A 20221-nucleotide genomic window follows, 5' to 3' on the forward strand; every position below is an offset into this window, starting at 1 on the left:
CTTTTGTAAGGGGGGAGGAAAGAAATTTGGGAGAGAGAAGAGGCCAAGATGTCCTCCCTAACTAAAAAATATAGCATTTGTACCCAGAGCTGCCAGTCATGTCCCTCCCTCAGCCAGGCTTCTGTAGTAACTGTAGTATCCAAGTCCCATGTTCATACCCGTGCCTTGATTTCATCTGCCTTATCTGCCAGGCCTCGTGCTTTGAAATACATGCAATTTTAGCCATTAGTCTTCCTTTCCTCCCTGCCATGCTCTTGCCTGTCCCCTCGATTAGTTTAGAGATACAGCATGGAAACAAGCCCTTCGGCCCACCAGGTCCGCGCCAACAAGCGATCCCCACATATTAACACTATCCTACCCACTAGGGACAATTATTACATTTACCAAGCCAATTAACCTACAAACCTGTACGTCGTTGGAGTGTGGGAGGAAACTGAAGATCTTGGAGAAAACCCACGCAGGTCACGGGGAGAAAGTACAAACTCTGTACAGATTATAAACATGGTCTCTTTAACATCTGCATTTGCCTCAACCTTCTCACCTGCTTCACGACTGCTTTGGGTCCCACCAACCGGACAGACTGGTTTAAACCCTTCTCAGTAGCTCTAGCAAATCCCTCTACACAGTTCAGGTCCAACCCAACAGATGCAGAGCTAAGTCCAACATAGATCAGTCAGGATCATATTGAATGGCAAGTGGTCTGCTCCTGCTCCGAGTTTCTTGTGTTGTTGTGAGAGTTCTCGATATACACTGCAAGTCAGGCAGCATCTTTGGAGCGAGAAACTCAGTTAACGTTTCAAGTCAAATGACTTTTTATCTGAACTGAATGTTCAATGTTCAGTTTGTCCCGCCCCCCCACCTCGCTTCCATCTCTCACCCTTCCTCCCTCCCTCCACCACAATCAGTCTGAAGAAGGGTCCCAACCTGAAATGTCAACTATCCATGTTCTCCAGAGATACTGCCTGACCCGCTAAGATACTCCAGCACTTGAAGCCTTGAATGCTTAGTTGACTCTGTTTCTCTCTCCACACATTATACCTGACCTGTTGAGTATTTCCAACCCTCTCTCAGTTTCCATTCCAATAAATCACATGTTTGTTTTGTTTGAATATCGTTCTATTCTGCTCTCAATTGACTGACACAGAATTGAGCAAATATTGGACATTATTTTGCTGAACAGAGCAAGCGCTGAGGGGAGTGACCATGTAAGTGAAAATCAGAAGAAAAAACACAGGTGCTGGAAATATGAAATAAAAACAGGAAACACTCAGTGGATTAGGTGACATCTGTGGAAAGAGAAAGACATTTTATGAAATTCTCATTTGACAGGTTCTATCATGTCCAGTAATCTCTTCTGTCCTGTATGTAACAATGCAGACACTCTATTAGAAGCCATGGATCTGACTTCTAAGAAAACTTTTACAAAAAGTTATTAAGCTAGTGGCATATTAATCTCTGGTTCAGACATTAGCACAGCCTCAGAGCAAATGAGAATCATAATCCTCTGCGCTATGTTACAGATCTGACTGGGGGTCCCTCTGGCTTCAGTAATATGGATTTTTTGTTTTCTTGCAGAAGGTGTGGGTACAGTAAAGCATTCCAGGATCCCGATGAGGAAAAGATGTATTACCAAAATGGACACCGTAAGTCCAGGAGTAAAATGTAATGTATTGACAAGCTGAAATAGTTCACGGAGAATCAAATGTTTTCATGTAGAGTTTTTGAGCTGTACAGCACGGAAACATGGCCCCTTGGCCACCCTATAGAGTAGTACAGCACAGAAACAGGCCCTTCAGCCACCTTGTCCATGCCAAACAAGTTGGCATTCTAGGCCAATCTCATTTGCCTCAATTTGGCACAGAGCTGTCTCACCTCTTCCTGTCCATTCATCTGTCCAAGTGTGTTTTAAAAGTTGTGATTATATACGATTCTATAGATTCTTCTGGCAGTTCATTCCAGATACAGACTAACCTCTGAGTGAAAAAGTTGCTCCTGAGGTCCTTCTTAAATCTCACTCTTCGCACCTTAAATCGATATCCTTTAGTTCTAGAATCCTCGACATGGGAAAAGACTGTGAGTATTCACTTTATCCATGCCCCTCATGATCTTCCACACCTCTTGGGTTCTTCCTTTACCTTGCCTGTCAGCTCCATTTCTTTTTGCCCTCCAGATTGTCTTCTTAAGTGTCCTTCTACATTTACACCTGCAAAGGGACTTGCTTGATCTGGACTGTTCAAATGTGACGTTACAGCAGCTTTTAGCTGTCCAGAGCATCAGCATCTTTCATCGACAAGGGTAGCTAAACTTGCCTGCCTTGCCCTTAAAAGGACCATTCTGCCACTGTGCGCTTGTTATCTCACTTGTGAACGCCATCCACTTGCCAGCCTGTCCTGACCTGTAAACAGACCTTCTCCCAATCGACCTTTGCAAGTTCATGTCTCCAAAATTCGTCCCTCTCAACCCCATTCTCCTGCCTTCCCCTCGTGTCCTTTGATGCCCAGTAAACCACAGTGTTCTGCTCCTGCTTTGTATCCTGTACATCCTTCTAAGAGTAGCTGTTCTCAAACTAGTCTCTTCATCCCAATTAGTGATCTGTGAGGTGCAACATGTTGTATATTATGCTGCTCTTTATAGACTGTGTACACTTTCATTTCGCTTTAGCTCTAATGATTTTCTATCCAGGTCATTCTTCTTGCAGAGTTTAACTGAATGTCAAGTACCCAACCATCTTTATTCAATTTTCCATTCAATGAGATGGAGAACCTGTTCAGCCTGTGGAAGATATTCTGATACTCAATCCAAACATGACATTCACGTCTCACCCAAATGCTTGAAATAGTGTCACAAAAACTGTTCTGCCTTTGCTTTGACAGTCAGATTCCCAGACCCAAAGATTTATGTTGACCCTCACACCTACGAAGACCCAGGCCAAGCCGTTCGAGAATTTGCCCGAGAAATAGAGGCATCACGAATAAAGATCGAGAAAGTGATTGGCTCAGGTAAGAAGCTAATTTTGTTTTCCTTTCAGCAATGAATATCATTATTGCAGAAGTGTTTATTTATTCAGGCGGGGCCATGAATGTCCTTTATTCTGATGTTTAGGGACATTTGTGTCACTTTCTTAATATTCACGTCCATTGACTTCAGTAGAACTGAACATCAAGCCAATATTGTTCCCCAAGCGCAACATGTCACACTTGAACCCTCCGACTATCCTTGACTGGACTTTGCTGGCTTTACCTTGCACTAAATGTTATTCCCTCATCATCTATCTATACACTGTAAATGGATTGATTGTAATCATGTGTTGTCCTTCTGCTGACTGGTTTACATGCAACAAAACGCTTTTCACTGTACCTCGGTACACGTGACAAAAGACTAAACTGGACCTGAACCTTTGCTTTTGTCCCATTACTGTTGTCCAGGTGAATTTGGTGAAGTATGTTACGGTCGTCTGAAGTTGCCGGCCAAACGAGAGATCCCCGTGGCTTTGAAAACTCTCAAAGTGGGATACTCCGAGAAGCAGAGGCGCGACTTCCTGAGTGAGGCCAGCATCATGGGGCAATTTGACCATCCCAACATCATCCGTCTGGAGGGAGTTGTTACACGAAGTGAGTACTGAAGTGGTAGTAATTTCACGGAGAGCAATTACTCTTCTTAACATTGAAGATATGTGACTGTAATATCTGTTTTCTTGGAAATAACTTAATCGGCATGGAGTTTCCTCGGAGCTGTTTCTATGTTACACCAAAGCAGTACGTTGCTCCAGTTTCCTCCCACGTCCCGAGTGGGTTTGTACATTAATTGATCTCTGTAGATTGCCCCTAGTGTGTAATAATAATAATAATAATGGATGGGATTTATATAGCGCCTTTCTAATACTCAAGGCGCTTTACATCGCATTATTCATTCACTCCTCAGTCACACTCGGTGGTGGTAAGCTACTTCTGTAGCCACAGCTGCCCTGGGGCAGACTGATGGAAGCATGGCTGCCAATCTGCGCCTACGGCCCCTCCGACCACCACCAATCACTCACACACATTCACACACATTCACACACAGGCAAAGGTGGGTGAAGTGTCTTGCCCAAGGACACAACGACAGTATGCACTCCAAGCGGGATTCGAACCGGCTACCTTCCGGTCGCCAGTCGAACACTTAGCCCATTGTGCCATCTGTCGTCCCATGAGAGTAGAGAGCGGAAAAGTGGGATAATATTGAACTTGTGTGAACGGGCGATCGATGGTCGGCATGGACTCGGTGGGTCGAAGGGCCTGTTTCCATGCTGTATTTCTAAACTAAACTAAATTAAATTTGGTCAGTCTGAAGAGTTTCAAGAGTTTCAAGAGAGTTTATTGTCATGTGTCCCTGATAGGACAATGAAATCCTTGCTTTGCTTTAGTACACCAGTCTCAACCCAAAACGTCACCCATTCCATCTCTCCAGAGATGCTTCCTGACCTGCTGAGTTGCTCCAACATTTTGTGTCCATCTTCAGTTTAAACCTGCATCTGCAGTTCCTTCCTACACATGTACCTGTCCAATTGTTTATAAAACGTGATAGCACCTACGTGTCAGAACTAGGACGAGGGGAGCTTATAATGTAATAATGGAAAAGCAAATGTGCTTGCAGTAAGCTTGTGAAATCAAAAGGCAATGACTTGAGATTCTGTGATGTATGGTGCATTTTAGTCCGTTTGCCCTTTACAGCAACATAACGCTCTGAGTACCTCACAAAAAAAGTAGATCATCAATCTCGCACACACTTGCTTCTTGCAATTAAAAACTGAAAAATATTTGTCCGCAAGCCAGTTCAGCCTAATTCATCTCGTTTGTGAATCTGTCTGTTGGCAGTCACGTTTCCAGGGGTTGAAGCTGCTGTGTGAATCTTACGTAGAAACATAGAAACATAAAAAATAGGTGCAGGAGTAGGCCATTCGGCCCTTCGAGCCAGCACCGTCATTCAATTTGATCATGGCTGATCATCCAAAATCAGTACCCCGTTCCTGCTTTTTCCCCCATATCCTTTGATTCCTTCAGGATTCCTTGACCCAATCTAGAATACTTTGCTCTAGATCCATCATCCTCCACACAGGAAGCAGTCATGCACTTAATTGGAAATAAAGTGGCATATTTTCTCTCCGTGAAATAACATTTGTTATTGACGCACGGAATATCAGTTATTAATGAGATTCTATTGATGTGCTTTCGTTGACTGTGATCTCATCACTCGTTCATTTCCTGGGAACTGTTCCCTTCATTTAATTCACAAGAACTGATCAAAGTTATGTACTCGGACCAACATATCTCCATTATTCAAAACCAAAGGGTCTGGGTTGAATGCATAATGGGTCAATTTGTCAAAGTACAAATGAAATACGCCATCTAAAGTGGGATTATGTTGAGGTCCATGGGTTTGGGTGATATATCCAGTGTGGGAGATTGCAAACTTGTTCATTGTTTGTGAATACATTGCAGAGTGTTTTCTGGTGAAATGAATGAATGGATTAATGAATGAATGGCAAGGCTCCAGTTCCATGTCTGCACGTGAATGCCATAACATCATAGATTGTCGAGATTGGAGTTCCATTTAGCAGCAAGCAGTCCATACAGTGGCTGACGTGACCACCCTAGTTTCAAGAGTTCACATTTTGATAATGATCAAGTTTAGTTTAGTTTTAGTTTAGAGATACAGCGCGGAAACAGGCTCTTCGGCCCACTGAGTCCTTGCCGACCAGCGATCCCTGCACATTAACACTACCCTACACACAATAGGGACAATTTACAATTATACCAAGCCAATTAACCTACAAACCTGTACGTCTTTGGAATGTGGGAGGAAACTGGAGGTCCCAGAGAAAACTCACAGGGAGAACGTGCAAACTCCACACAGGCAGCACCCGTAATCAGGATCGAACGTGAGTCACTGGCGCTGTAAGGCAGCAACTCTACCACTGCGGCACCGTGCCACAGTTCCCACTTAATGATGGAAGATAATCGGATTGGTGCCCAACGATGTGGAAATTTCTTCCTTATCGCTTTTTCATATGCGATCAAATTTGCTCGCCGTATCATTCCCAATCTCAACCAGCTTCAGCAAACACAGTGCTGCAACCCATTCTCACCCAGTAATCCAGATATCTGGCCACGAGGCCTGGCTTTCATCTGGTAATAGGAGATGAAGCAAGAAAGAGAAGGGAAAATGGGCACAAAAATCCAAGAATCTTGAGTAAAACACAAAGTGCTGGAATATCTCAGCAGGTCAGGCAGAATCTACGGAGGGAATGGACAGTCTTAGGAACGGCCAGTGCCACAGCGGTTGAGTTGGTGCCATACAGTGCCAGAGTCCCCGGATCGATCCCAACTATGGGTGCTGTCTATACGGAGTTTGTACGTTCTCCCTGTGACCACATGGGGTTTCTCTCGGTGCTTGTTTTCCCCCCACACACTCCAAAAACACACAACTCTCCAAAATTCCAAATAGGATTATTGGCTTTCGTAAAATTGTACATTTTCCCTCGTGTGTAGGATAGTGCTAGTGTACAGCGTAGACTCGGTGGACAGAAGGGCCTGTTTCCTCACTGTATCTCTAAAGGCTAAAGACCCAAAATGTCACCTGCCCATTCCCTCCCGAGATGCTGCCTAACCCGTTGAGTTACTGCAGCTCTTTGTGTTTACTGGGGAAAAAAGACGAATTGATTCTGAGTATTTCCAACATCCTTGGTTTTTATTTTCTGTTTATTCTGAATGATGTGTCACCACTGTCTGTAGAATAAGTCTATGTCTAGTCTGATGCAAACCCTTGTTTTACTTTGCGGCAATCTCATTTGCAGACAAACCAGTGATGATTGTTACAGACTACATGGAGAATGGGTCCTTGGATTCATTTTTGAGGGTAAGCTTATTGCACTTTAAACACAGCAGAACATTAAACCACTTACAGCACCAGAGACCTGGGTGCCATCCTAACTACGGGTGCTTGTCTGTACAGAGTTTGTACCTTCTCACCCCGACCTGCGTGGGTTTTCTCAGAGATCTTCGGTTTTCTCCCACACTCCAAAGACAAACGGGTTTGTAGTTTAATTGGCTTGGTATAAATGTAAAATTGGGTTAGTGTGCGGGGATCGCTGGTCAGTGCGGACCTGGTGGACCGAAGGGCCTGTTTCCGTGACGTATCTCTAAACTAAACTAAACCTTAGAAAATATAAATTCTAGGCACTTGTTTGCATTGATTACTCTGTTGAATATTTGAGTTAGATAGCTTCAGAGATTCTTGCACTTTGGAGCTAAATTAAAAGTAATGATAATATTCAAAATGAGTAGAAAATCAATTTCCTGACTGATTCAATTATTTTTCAGATTTCTCTCCTCCGTGTAAGTAAGTTTACTTCTTCACTGAGTTTATTCAATGAAGCACTCAAGTGAAGTAGGGCTATATTTCATAGCGGTCATGCTTAAATCTTTTGTTCTAAATTAGATTTTACAAACACTGCCATTTATAATGTGACTGTGGATCAGGAGTTATGCACACGGTTCAGAGAGTGACTCAAATTTTATTTTAAAACTAAATCTATCTATTACCGGCAAAGGATCCAACCCTGGAAATAAAATCAAATAACATTATTTTTCTGCCCACTCACACTAAAAGTGAAATGAAAATGTCAGTGGAAGGAAAAGCAAAAGCAACATATCCTGCGGAAATGTTATATTCAGTGGTAATAAGAAAATGTTATTAAAATATGATTTATATATTTTGCTGTGCTTTCACCCAACACCTCATAAATACACAATAGCAATACACCTTGAAATTGCAATGCGATTTTCATTTCATTCATACAGAATTTAATTATAAAGAAAATGTTGTTCTTTGTGTGACTGATTGCCATGTGTTTATTCCCACCTTGCTGTGTTCCTCCCTCGGTCAACTCCTGTCACTGTACATCTGCCTCCGGTGAAAGAACCAGGGTGGTGTCTTTAGACTTTAGAGATAGAGAGCGTGGAAACAGGCCCTTCGGCCCGCTGAGTGCCGGCCCACCAGCGATCACCCTCTAGTCTAGCACTATCCTACACAATAGGGACATTTGACAATTTACAGAAGCCAATTAAACTCAAACCAAAATGTCTTTGGAGTGTGTGGGGGAAACCGGAGTACCCGCAGAAAAGCCACGCAGTCACAGAGAGAATGAGCAAACTCCGTACAGACAGTGCCCGTAGTCAGGATCGAAACCGGATCCCTGGCATTGTAAGGTGGCAACTCTACCGCCATGCCACCTCTATCTCTCCTTCAAGGTCTCCCCTCCTATCCAGGGGAAGCTGCAGTTCAGGGTGCGTGGGATGGACAGGGTAAGGCTTTCATCTCTGCTGCAATCTTGTGGAAAGACCGGGTCTAGTTGGATCTGAACTGAACTGATGGCAAACCCAAACCACTGAACCCCAGAGCTTCAGTGGCAGGGAAACCCTCTCAAGGTGAAAATATCAAAGACTAAAGAAGCTTTAAGATGAGAGGAGCCAAGTTTAAAGGAGATGTGTGGGCAAGTGTTTTACACAGAAGGTGTGGGTGCCTGGAACACGCTGCCATGAGTGTCGGTGGAGGCAGATACAATATTACAGGCAGATACAACAGCGTTTAAAAGGCTTTTGGGTAAACTCATGGATATGGTGGGAATGGAGGAGTATGGTTCATGTGTAGTCGGATGAGATTAGTTTATCTTGGCATTATGGGGTTTGGCACACACATTATGGGATGAAGGATCTAGGTTTACGATCTTAATCAAAACTAGAGCTTACAGCTAGGTATCCTTCAACCTCTCTTCAGCAACTATACCAACTATTAGTTAACATCAATTGTTGTTTGGGCCTTTAACTGTGGACCAGACAGTGTCATTATTTATTCTTCCGGCAGTTCTTTTAGGGCAATCTGGTAGCACAGTTGGTAGTGCTTTTGCTTCATGGCAGAGACCCAAGTTTGATCCTCACCTTCAGTGCTGTCCGTGTGGAGTTTGCATTATCCCGCTATGGCCACGTGGGTTTGCTGCGGGTGCTCTGGTTTCCTCCCACAGCCCAAAGTCATGTAGGTCGCTAGGTTAATCGGCTCCTGAAAATCACCTTTATTGTGCAGGTGTGTGGTAGAATCCAAAGGTGCTGGATGGCATGAGGTGGTACGCAGTTTCAGGGAAAATTCCTTTTACAGCAAAAGGAAACATGGAACATCCGGTTACCATTTAAGTCTTATTACGGGTTCTGTATCTCCCACCCTTTTAAACAGTGAATTCCAGACTCTCACTATCCTGTGGGTGAAAAACGATCATTCTTCATCATTCCATTTCTTCTATTCCTTCTATCGATTACTTTAAATCTCAAGCTTATTTTTCCAATCACATCTTTCCTTCTCATGTGTTGACCAGAAATGTGTGTAGTGCTCAAACAGTGGCCTAACAAGTCTGGTATACAACTTGCTTGTAATAGAAAATATTGATTATCTACTTTAACGGACTGTTGACCTGTTCCACTCAGTTGCTCTAGCTGGGATACTGCCTGACCCGTTGAATTACTCCAACAGATTGTGGTTTTTATCTGTTGATCTGTTCTGCTGCTTGCAAGGATCTGTGCAAATGCTCTCCAAAGTCCCTTTGGTTAATGACACCCCTAAAAATCATGTCATTTATTATATACCCACTTGAAGTGTCTTTCACACTTCTCAAATTAAATTCCATTTGCCACTTACATAATCCATGACAAACAAACTGTGTTTCAGGACATGTATCTCACACATCCGCTGGTGAAAACTGTAAACTAATGGTGTTGTCCCAGTTTAGATTAGGCACCTTTTTTTGCCCAAGTTGCAGACGCGTTTTGGTGATTTCCAAAGACAGAAATAGTGCCAGTTTTAATGGAACCAAGGAATAAAAATCACAGCTTCAAATAATTCAACAGTCTCATGGGCTGAAATTGAAAGAGCAACACCTTCCAAAATGAGCAGAGACAGAGGAAGAAGAGTATCGCTCGCTGCAAATTAATGTGAGGATCTTCTTGTCAAGGGTTGACCTCCTGCATCATAGAGCTATAGCGCATGAAAGCAGGCCCTTTGGCCCACACTGGGCTAGGCCCATTTGCCTGTATTTGGCTCAGAGCCCTCTAATCCCATCCAATCCAAAAAACTGTCCCCATGTCTTTTATATGTCGTAATTGTATCCACTTCTCTAGCTTTCTCTGACAGCTCATTCCAGGTATGGACTACTGAGGTCCCTCTTAAATCTTTCCCCTCTCATCATAAGCCCATGCTCTCTTGTTTAGAATCCTCTGCCCTGGAAAAGAGACTGAGAGTGTTTGCTTTATCCACGCCCCTCATAAACTTGTATACTTCAGCTTCCTATGCTCCAAAGAAAAACATGCTAGCTTCTCCAATCTCTCCCTAGACCTCAAGCGTGTAAACCCCAGTAACATCTCGATAAATCTCTTCTGCACATTTTCCAACCTAATGGCGTTCTTCCTAAAGCTGGACTACCAGAACGCACGCAGTACTCCAAGTATGGTTCATCCGTGACTTGTACAGCTGCATCATGATGTCCCCTTCTTTGTAGTCAATACCCTTCCCAATGAAGACAAGTGTACCAAGCAAGCATTTTATTCACTACACCATCAGTCCTCCACTTATATCCCTGACGGGCACGTTAACTCTCCCTTGATTCTCTTGCCACACACTCCCCCCCCCCCCGCCCCCCCACACCACCCCCCAAACAAACTAATAAAAACAACCAAGCAAACTCTTCTTTGGGGATATAGGAGGAAGTGTGAGAATGCAGGGGAAACCCTCACGGTCACAGGGAGAACGTGTACGCTTCACACAGACAGCACAAAAGGTCAGGGCTGGACCCAGCTCTCTGGATCACCGAGGCAGCAGCTCCACTGGCTGCACCACTGTGATCAGAACATTGAACATCAGCTGTAGATCCAACTGGCCTGCATTCTGTGGGAAAGGACAATCAGTGAATGGGTGGTGAAGCAATGGTAATCTGAACTTTTCTACATTGCAGCAGCCCAAAGTTAGTCATAGAGTCAAACAGTGTGGAAACAGGCCCTTCGTCCCAACTTGCCCACACCGACCAACACCGTTTCTCCAACTTCCTCCCATATCCCAAAGGGGAGTTGCTTGATTGTTTTTTGTTCGTCAGCGAAAAGAGGCATATGTCTAATTTAGGCAATCCAGATCAACTGATAGTCATTTCCCACAGAGACCAACGCCATTACCTTAGTCGAGATTCCTTCTGGTAGAGACTCTTTCTGGTTCCAACCATTTTCCGTTTGAATCTTTTCAATGAAATAGAGTTTTTGGTTATGCAGAGCGATGTTGAAGTGTCGCGGAGGGTGACAGGTTTTACCTCTGTTCCTGCAGAGCCACGACGGACAGTTCACTGTGATCCAGCTGGTCGGGATGCTGCGCGGCATTGCTGCGGGAATGAAGTATCTCTCAGACTTGGGATACATCCACCGGGATCTCGCGGCTCGAAACATCTTGGTGAACAGCAACCTGGTGTGCAAAGTGTCGGACTTTGGCCTGTCCCGGATTTTGGAAGATGACCCGGACGCAGCTTACACCACCACTGTACGGTTTGGGATTTTTAAACAGAATTTCAATATCTCGGTAATAAAGTAGCGGGAATGATGTTGTCAGTGGCCACAGTGAGGGGACGAGTGATACAACAGTGAATATGAGACCATTGAAGCACTGCGGACGGGAACAGTGCAGTGGGATTGGGCAGAATGGAATAGCTGATGGCAGATAAGGTGCAGGAAGGAACTGCAGCTGGTGGTTTATACAGAAGTTATACACAAAGTGTTGGAGTAACTCAGGCAGCATCTCTGGAGAAAAAAAGATAGGTGATGTTTAGTGTTGGAACCCTTCTTCAGACCGGCAGGCCTTGAGCCTAAATCGATGCCCTCTAGTTTTAAGCAGGTCTGCTATGGGGCCAATTTTCCTTTTTATCTGCACAATAGCAGCATTAAAAAGATACTTGGACAGGTATATGGATAGGAAAGGTTTAGAGGGATATGGACCAAATGGGGAGTAACTGAGATGGGGCATTGTGGTGTTGCATGGACAAGTTGGACTCTTTCTGTCTCTGTGTTGTGTGATTCTATCTGTTCTATCCATGCCCCTCATAAATCAGGAGCATTCCAGAGAAAACAAACAGCCTATCCAGTTGTTCCCATATTTATGAATGATGCAGATTTCCTCTCTGGTCCGCCCACACTTGGCTCCATTGATTCTTTGCATAAACCAACATATAGCCATGAAACAACATCAAATTAGTGCCAAGGGACAAGGAAAGCAAATACATTTGAACATAATTGAAAATAAAGAGACAAATTACAATGCTAATAGCTTCCTTGTTGCCATTGCTCATCCAGAAGTCCATTCATGGAGCAATTAAATTGCTGAATTGTGCGGCATTATTCAACAGATTTATCCCAAGGCATTGATAAAGTAATCTCCACTTTGGAAGCATAAAAACTGAAACAAAGCTAGTTCCAAAGCTTACTAAAACAGCAAAGATTTATGTATGGAACCTGTCACGTAATAGACACAGGGTTCAAAAATAGATTGCATTTTGCAGATAGATTTCTGCTTTGTATTGAAGGTAGCACTCAGTTTGGTTACAGCAGCAAAGGCAACAAAGGTATTTCCAGATTTCACACAACAGAGAAGGAGGCCATGAAGCCCTGAAACATTATGCCAGCTCTCAGAGCATTCCCATCAATCCCATGTATTTACTTGTAACCCATTCTATAACCCATTGGGGTGGCAGAGTGGTGCAGCGGTAGAGTTGCTGCCTCATGCCCCTGTCCCACTTAGGAAACCTGAACGGAAACCTCTGGAGACTTTGCGCCCCACCCAAGGTTTCCGTGCGGTTCCTGGAGGTTGCAGGTGGTTGCCGGAGGTTGCAGGTAGTGGAAGCAGGTAGGAAGACTGACAAAAACCTCAGAGAACCTCCGGGAACCACACGGAAACCTTGGGTGGGGCGCAAAGTCTCCAGAGGTTTCCGTTCAGGTTTCCTAAGTGGGACAGGGGCATTACAGCACTTGAACCATCCTGACATTACACGTGGACAGTCTGCACAGCTTCCCAATGCATCAATTCTGGATGACAGATACGAAGGAAATCCACAACGTTGTTTGCCTTTGTCTTGTCTGCGGTAAACTTGAAATCTGTTATTGGATGTGGAATTTGTGCTGGCTTTTATTTGTGCTGGCACAGTGATCAAGAGTTCTGTGCAATGGTCAGCAGGAGAGGGATGGGGAAGGAGCGGCCATGTGAGAGGGTGAGTTGGGGTGAATCAGGGTTGAGACTCATCAATCACTCACCACAATCATTGCTTCCCACCCAGAGTTAAGCCTCAGCAATCCCAAGTTGCTGCGCATGCTGGATGTCCCTTTGAATATCAGTGCCAAAGCCAAGCTGCAAAAAGTTGTGCATCCAATGCTCATTGAGTTCAACGATGGAACTAGGTATCACACACAAAAGAGTGTTTAGTTTAGTTTAGGGATACAGTGCAGAAATAGGCCCTTCAGCCCACCGAGTCCGCACCGACCAGCGATCCCCGCACATTAACACTATCCTGCACGCACTAGGGACAATTTACACTTATACCAAGCCAATTAATCTACAAACCTGGCAGACACAAAATGCTGGAGTAACTCAGCGGGACAGGCAGCATCTCTGGAGTGAGGAACATCGACCCGAAACATCACCCATCCCTTCTCTCCAGCGATGCTGCCTATCCCACTGAGTTACTCCGGCATTTTGTGTCTACCTTTGATTTAAACCAGCATCTGCAGTTCTTTCCTACACAACCTACAAACCCGCACATGTTTGGAATGTGGGAGGAAACCGAAGGTCGTGGAGAAAACCCACACGGCCACGGAGAGAACGTACAATCTCCGTACAGACAGCGCCCGTAGTCGGGATCGAACCCGGGTCTCGCGCTACAAGGCAGCAATTCTACCGCTGCACCACCATGCTTTACGCCACTCTGTGACACTGTATGGAGGTTCTCCAACAGGTTTTTCCAATGACCAACTGTTTTGGACTGCACACCTCCAGCCTTTTGCAGTTGGCTGCTGCGATGCAATTCTCCTCCATCTGCTGCAGCGGCACTCATGTGCAACAATGCATCTGGCTAGCTGGCAGCTCTGCAGCCTCCTTTCCATCTGGCCTGGGAGGCAGTATGCTGTGCCTCACACATTTTCACAGCCAAGCCTCATCTGGAGATCTATCTCCAGTCACCAGCTCTAAACATGGCTGCACCATGGCACAGATTGTTGGATTCTGACTCTGAAATTCAATTTCAGCACCAGGATGGAGCAAAATGAAAACCAAATGAATATTCCATAGAATCATACAAAGCATTTATGAAACTTTTAATTTGCCGATCTGTAGCTAGTTTTATTCAAAACGGAACATACAACTCTTAACGTCTCTGAGATCTGCTACAAGATATCTGCAGGTTTCTCAGCTGAAGACCACATATGGAGTCAAATGCAGCATGGGCTGATTTTTCCCCCCTCATTCTTGAGGGGAGAAGCTAGAACAGAAAGAGATTGGGTTGAGATAGAAAAGATTATGGTTCGTTTAGCTTGGTTAAAAAAAGGGAAACCGTTCTCATTAATGAATGGTTCAGGGTCTAGAGCAGTGGTTCCCAACCTTTTTTTGGCCATGCCCCACCTAATCACCTCTAAAATCCTGATGCCCCCCCCCCCCCCCCCCCCCATGTGGTGATATATAATTCTTATCATTTAAAAAGTGAACTCCGTTTCAGCTGAAGAAGCTTAAAACGCCAATACCTTGGTTTAAACAAGCTTCAAAAGAAATATGATAATAAAAGAGTATTCACAGGTAATAAAGAGAGAGAAAATTTCTATATTAGAATATTGAAATATTTGTGGATTGGCTCAATTGCCCCCGTTAAAAATCAAATTGCCCCCCTGTGGGGCGTACGCCCCACGTTGGGAACCACTGGTCTAGAGGATGCAGAATGAAAGTGAGGGGATTAATTGGCATGGGGGTGGGGATGGAGGGAGTGAAGAAAAAACATTAACGAAGATCCAGATTTATTGAAGATCTCCAGAAGATGGAGATCCAGAATTCACTATCCCTTGGTTAGTAGACACAAATTATTTCATAATTGATTACAATTTAATGTGTCGTGAGGAACTGCAGATGCTGGTTTAAACCAAAGATAGACACAAATACCTGGAGTAACTCAGCGGGACGGGCAGCATCTCTGGAGAGAAGGAATGAGTGACGGGAGGGTCACCCATTCCTTCTCTCCGGAGATGCTGCCCGTCCCGCTGAGTTACTCCAGCTTCTTGTGATTAAAACATAAGATGACTTGTTGCAGCCGCGTTAAAATAAATGAATGACTATCCCCATTGGTGATTATCTTTGACCAGAGATAATATCAATGTGTACAAATAGAGCTGTTCAGAAATAACATCTTATGTAATCGTCTAAGTAAATCAGGCTGCATACATTGTTCCTGTAATTTTCTAGATTTCAACCCAAATGATCTGTGTCTTGATTCCTTCCCTTCAGCAATGACATGGTTAAAACTATCCACCAAAGTACCTGTTAAAATGAGCAGGTTGGCATTGGTGATTATCACCATTTTCAAAAGATTATTCAAGATTTGAGCTAAAGGCTGTCTACAATGATTTAAACTGATTGCCTAATTGGTCCCCTGAAGGAAGTGTGGTGAAAGTGATATACCATTATGACTAGCAAAGAGGATTAAATAGCTGAAATCGCTTATTGGTTTTGGCATGCCCTACATGGTAATTGATAGCTGAAAGCTCATATTTGAGGCCACTGCTTTATGGTGACAGAATCAAGTTCTGTTTTTATTCCAACGGATTGTGGGGCATTTTTAGCAGCGCTGCAGGGTTTGTTCATCAGAACCCGAGGTTCTGTCTCTTTTTCCATAAAAATGGGAACGGCGGGATGAACTGGGAGGACACAGCACCTGATGATAGAGAATCAAACGAGTTTTGCTTTCATCATACTGGATTCCGCGCCTTTCCATTTCTTGGGAAAAGCTATATGTAGAGAAACCGCTCAAATTGATATAAAACAATTCACTGCTCATCCTGTATTGGACCAGAAGACATATGTAGGAGCAAAAGTAGGCTATCCAGCCCATCGAATCATGGATCATGGCTGATCTATATCCCCCCTCAACCCTATTCTCCTGCCTTCCTTCTTCCCGTAACCTTGGACACCCTTACTAATCAAGAACTTGTCAATCTCCGCTTTAAAAATACCCAATGACTTGACCTCCACAGTCATCAGTCTCTGGTGCCGTAAGGCAGCAACTCTACCGCTGCGCCATTGTGCCAAGTAGCTTAACAAAAACAAAAACTGAAGTTTGCAATGGACTAAACCAAATATAATAAATACCGAGTTGGCACGGTGGTGCAGCGGTAGAGTTGCTGCCTTACAGCCCTTACAGCACCAGAGATCCAGGTTCGATCCTGACTATGGGTGCTGTCTGTACGAAGTTTGTACGTTCTCTCCATGACTGCGTGGATTTTCCCTTGGATCTCCAGCTTCCTCACACACTCCAAAGACGTACAGGTTTGTAGGTTAATTGGCTTGGTATAAATATAAATTGTCCCTGGTGTGTTGGATAGTGTTAATGTGCGGGGATCGCTGATCGGAGCGGACTTGGTGGGCCGAATAGCCTGTTTCCGCGCTGTATTCCTAAAACTAAAAACTAAAGAGAGAAAACATTCAAAAAGGAATTGGATTGATTTCTCAGGTCCCAGGGGACAGGAGAATTAGAGTATGTTGTGAAGTGTGTGTTGATTTACACACAAAGCTAGCTGTACAACACCTTGCCACAATCACCCTCTACAACTCTGAGTAATACCTGAAACTTTAAATCATCAAAATTAAAACAAAACCCGCAAGTGCTAGAAGTATGAGATAAAAGTAGAACATTCTGTAAACTCTCAGCAGCATCAGTGGAAGGAGAAAGATTCAATGTTTTAAGTAAGGAACTGCAGATGCTGGTTTACACCGAAGATAGACACAAAATGCTGGAGTAACTCAGCGGGACAGGCAGCATCATTGGAGAGAAGTAATGGGTGACGTTTCGTGTCAAGACCATACTTCTGAAGACCATTACTTCTCTCCAGAGATGCTGCCTGAGTTATTCCAGCATTTTGTGTCTATCTTCGAGTCAATGTTTTTGGTCTGTGACCCTTTGTCAGAAAAATTATTTTGTGAAATATATATATGTTTTCTTTTTATAATGTTATAAAATTTATAATGTTTTGTATTGAATGGGAAGCAACAAAATATAAAATGTAATAAGTTCTCCAGAATACTTAATGTTCATTTTCCCATCAGCTGTCATCTCACACAATTTATTTTTTTTAACAATTATTTAGGAGTGGTAATAAGTTGTGTGGATCAAAAAGAAGTTTGCAACGGGACAGACAGCGAGTCGATTAGTGGGGAAATCTGACAGTGTCTTAATTGCGGGCGAGGATGAGGGTCCCCGCATTAAATTCAGGAAAGATAAATGGAATATTTAATCAAGGGGAAAATACTGCGGAGCAGAGAAATGTAGATAGGAACGGCAGATGCTGGTTTACACCGACGACAGACACAAAATGCTGGAGTAACTCAGCAGGTCAGGCAGCATCTCTGAAGAAAAGGAATAGGTGATATTTCGGCTCGAGACCCTTCTTCAGACTGAGGGTCAGGGGAGAGGGAAACTGGAAGTATGAAAAGGTACAGAACGAATTAGACCTGGCACCAAAGACAAAGGAGAGGTGGAGCCTACAATTGTCAGTTGTTGGTTTTGGAAGAGGTGATAATGAAGGAATATGAACAGTGAAACTAGCAGGATGAGTTGGGGGGAAGGGGAGGGGGAGGGCCGGAGAGAGAGAGAGAATGCAAGGGTTACTTAAAATTAGAGACATCAACTCATACTGCTGGGTTGTAAGCTACCCAAGCAAAATATGAGGTGCTGTTCCACCAGCATGCGTGTGACTACACTGGCTGTTGTTTTTGTCAAGAAATATGGCTTTTATTGCTTGTGTGGCTCTTAGTTGTTTCATGATATCCTAAGGATTGAATAGAACTGAATGAAATATGGCTTCTCTAATGATGTGGACAGTGGAAAGATGTCAGGATTGAACGTCCAAAAATGTTTGCAAGCCCTTCAGCCTTGCTTTGCACACACATCCCTGCTGTGAATCCATCTGTTTGTCTGTGTTAGTCAGGAGAGTTATGGAGAACTGACTAACACATTCAATCAATGGGCGATGTGTCCACATGTACAAGTGAAATGTTCTGCCTTGTTAATGAGCCTTTTATACTGTGCCTTCGTGGAAGACTTTACAATAGGGGAAGGAGATGTACAGGTGACAATAAACTAAACTAAACTGAAGTCTCCTCTCAGCCTCCAACATTCCAGTGGAATCAATACAAGTCTAATCTAAATCCAAGTCTGATCTGGATCCCTTTCAATTGCCTGGTGGTGGGGGGTATCAGACAATGACGTGCCCTCAGTGTAAGACCAAGACTTTGTCTCAACAAGATCAGTGGAGTTATATTTCTTACAGGTCCTGACAAGAACAGATGAATCTGTATCGGGTGGGTGAGTGAAGTTTGATGGGGTCTGGAGTTGTTGCCAAGTCTCTCAGGATCACTCTCTCTCAAACACTCTGTCAATACCGTAGTGTCTGACCTGCCGCTGAAGGATACGCATACGAGCCTTGATTAAGGAGTTTAAAACCTTCGCCCAGAGGCAAGACTGGGCCGTGCTCAGGGATTTAAATGTGACTTTCTTTGTAGCGACATGATAAACAGGCACATATTGCAAGCACATATGTGCTCGTCCTTAAACGCGTTCATTGATTATTGAGGATCTGTGACCCAGGATAATATTCTGCCACTGTTACTGTGTCAGGCTGTTGCTCAATCTGTAGAACAGATCTTGCAATTCAGACAACAGCCCCCGGATATTTTTATGAGAAATTTGCAGGGTCAATTGGTCCTTTGTCATATCTGAATCCATTATCGAACTATTGCCAAGTGGTCCATCTGGCTTTATTCTTAGTGTTATCTTTCGCTGCGGAGCTTTGATAAAACTGAGCAGCAGCTGAATCTTTCAAGGCACAAAGCAGCCATGATCTAACTGAATGATACAGTGTTGGTGGGGTAACGGGGCAGATTGTGGTTCTGCCTCTGTATTTACATTACACCTCCTGTTTCAGCATTAGTGTTCTTCACGAATGGTCCATTGGCCTCATAAGGGGAAACAAGAAAACTGATCAGGAGCAGCACGGTGGCACAGCAATAGAATTGCTGCTTTACAGCGCCAGAGACCCGGGTTCGATCCTGACTACGGGTGCTTGTCTGTGCGGAGTTTGTACGTTCTCCCTGTGACCTGCGCGGGTTTTCTCCGGGATCTCCGTTTTCCTCCCACACTCCAAAGACGTACAGGTTTGGAGTTTAATTGGCTCGGAAGAATAGTAATTTGTTCGTAGTGTGTGTGGGATAGTGTTCGTGTGTGTGAGAATCGCTGGTCTGTGGGCCGAAGTGCCTGCTTCCGCGCTGTAACCCAAACTTAAATGAAACTAAGAATTTTAGTGGTGCTTAAAGGATCGAGTTATAAGGACGTATTACCAAGCTTCTGCAATTTTGTTTGTTTGAGATACAGCAGGAAAACAGGTCCTTCGGCCCACCGTCCACGCTGACCTTTGATCACCCTTTCACACTAGTTCCAAGTTATTGCGCATTCTCATCCGCTCCCTACAAATGAGAGGCAATTTACAGGGGCCAGTTATCCTACAAGTTCGCAAGTCTTGTGGATGTGGGAGGAAACTGGAGCATGGGATGAATCCTACACAGATACAGGGAGAACCGTGTCCACGCAGACAGCACTGGATGTCAGGATCAAACCCAGGTCTCTGGCGTTGTGAAGTGGCAGCTTTTACCTGCTACACCACTGTACCGCCCTCTTTAGTTCTCTGAGTTTCTAAAGTTAAAAAATCATCTGGTTGATGATTAAAATAAACATTTGATCCAATACATTGAGAATATCCAGGATCAGGGAGCACAATCTTTGCATGAGGGCTGGGTCATTCTTTGTGATGTCTGAAGGCTTCTCAGTCTCCCTCTCTCTGTCACAAAAGATTGTGGAAACTGCAAC

The 20221-nt window shown here is 44.0% G+C and overlaps 1 protein-coding gene across 2 annotated transcripts in view; it reads left to right on the forward strand.

Moving 5' to 3' along the window:
- The window catches only part of epha8 (EPH receptor A8), a 262547-nt gene that overhangs the window by 202834 nt on the left and 39492 nt on the right, over positions 1–20221 (forward strand). For both annotated transcript variants that reach the window (XM_033047998.1, XM_033047999.1), the window contains exons 9-13: positions 1576–1643; positions 2874–2999; positions 3426–3611; positions 6833–6894; positions 11392–11601. In XM_033047998.1, coding sequence (XP_032903889.1) covers positions 1576–1643; positions 2874–2999; positions 3426–3611; positions 6833–6894; positions 11392–11601 — 652 coding nt within the window. The remainder of the gene's footprint in view (positions 1–1575; positions 1644–2873; positions 3000–3425; positions 3612–6832; positions 6895–11391; positions 11602–20221) is intronic.

The sequence above is a fragment of the Amblyraja radiata genome, chromosome 31 (assembly GCF_010909765.2).
Source record: "Amblyraja radiata isolate CabotCenter1 chromosome 31, sAmbRad1.1.pri, whole genome shotgun sequence".
Taxonomy (NCBI): Eukaryota; Metazoa; Chordata; class Chondrichthyes; order Rajiformes; family Rajidae; genus Amblyraja; species Amblyraja radiata.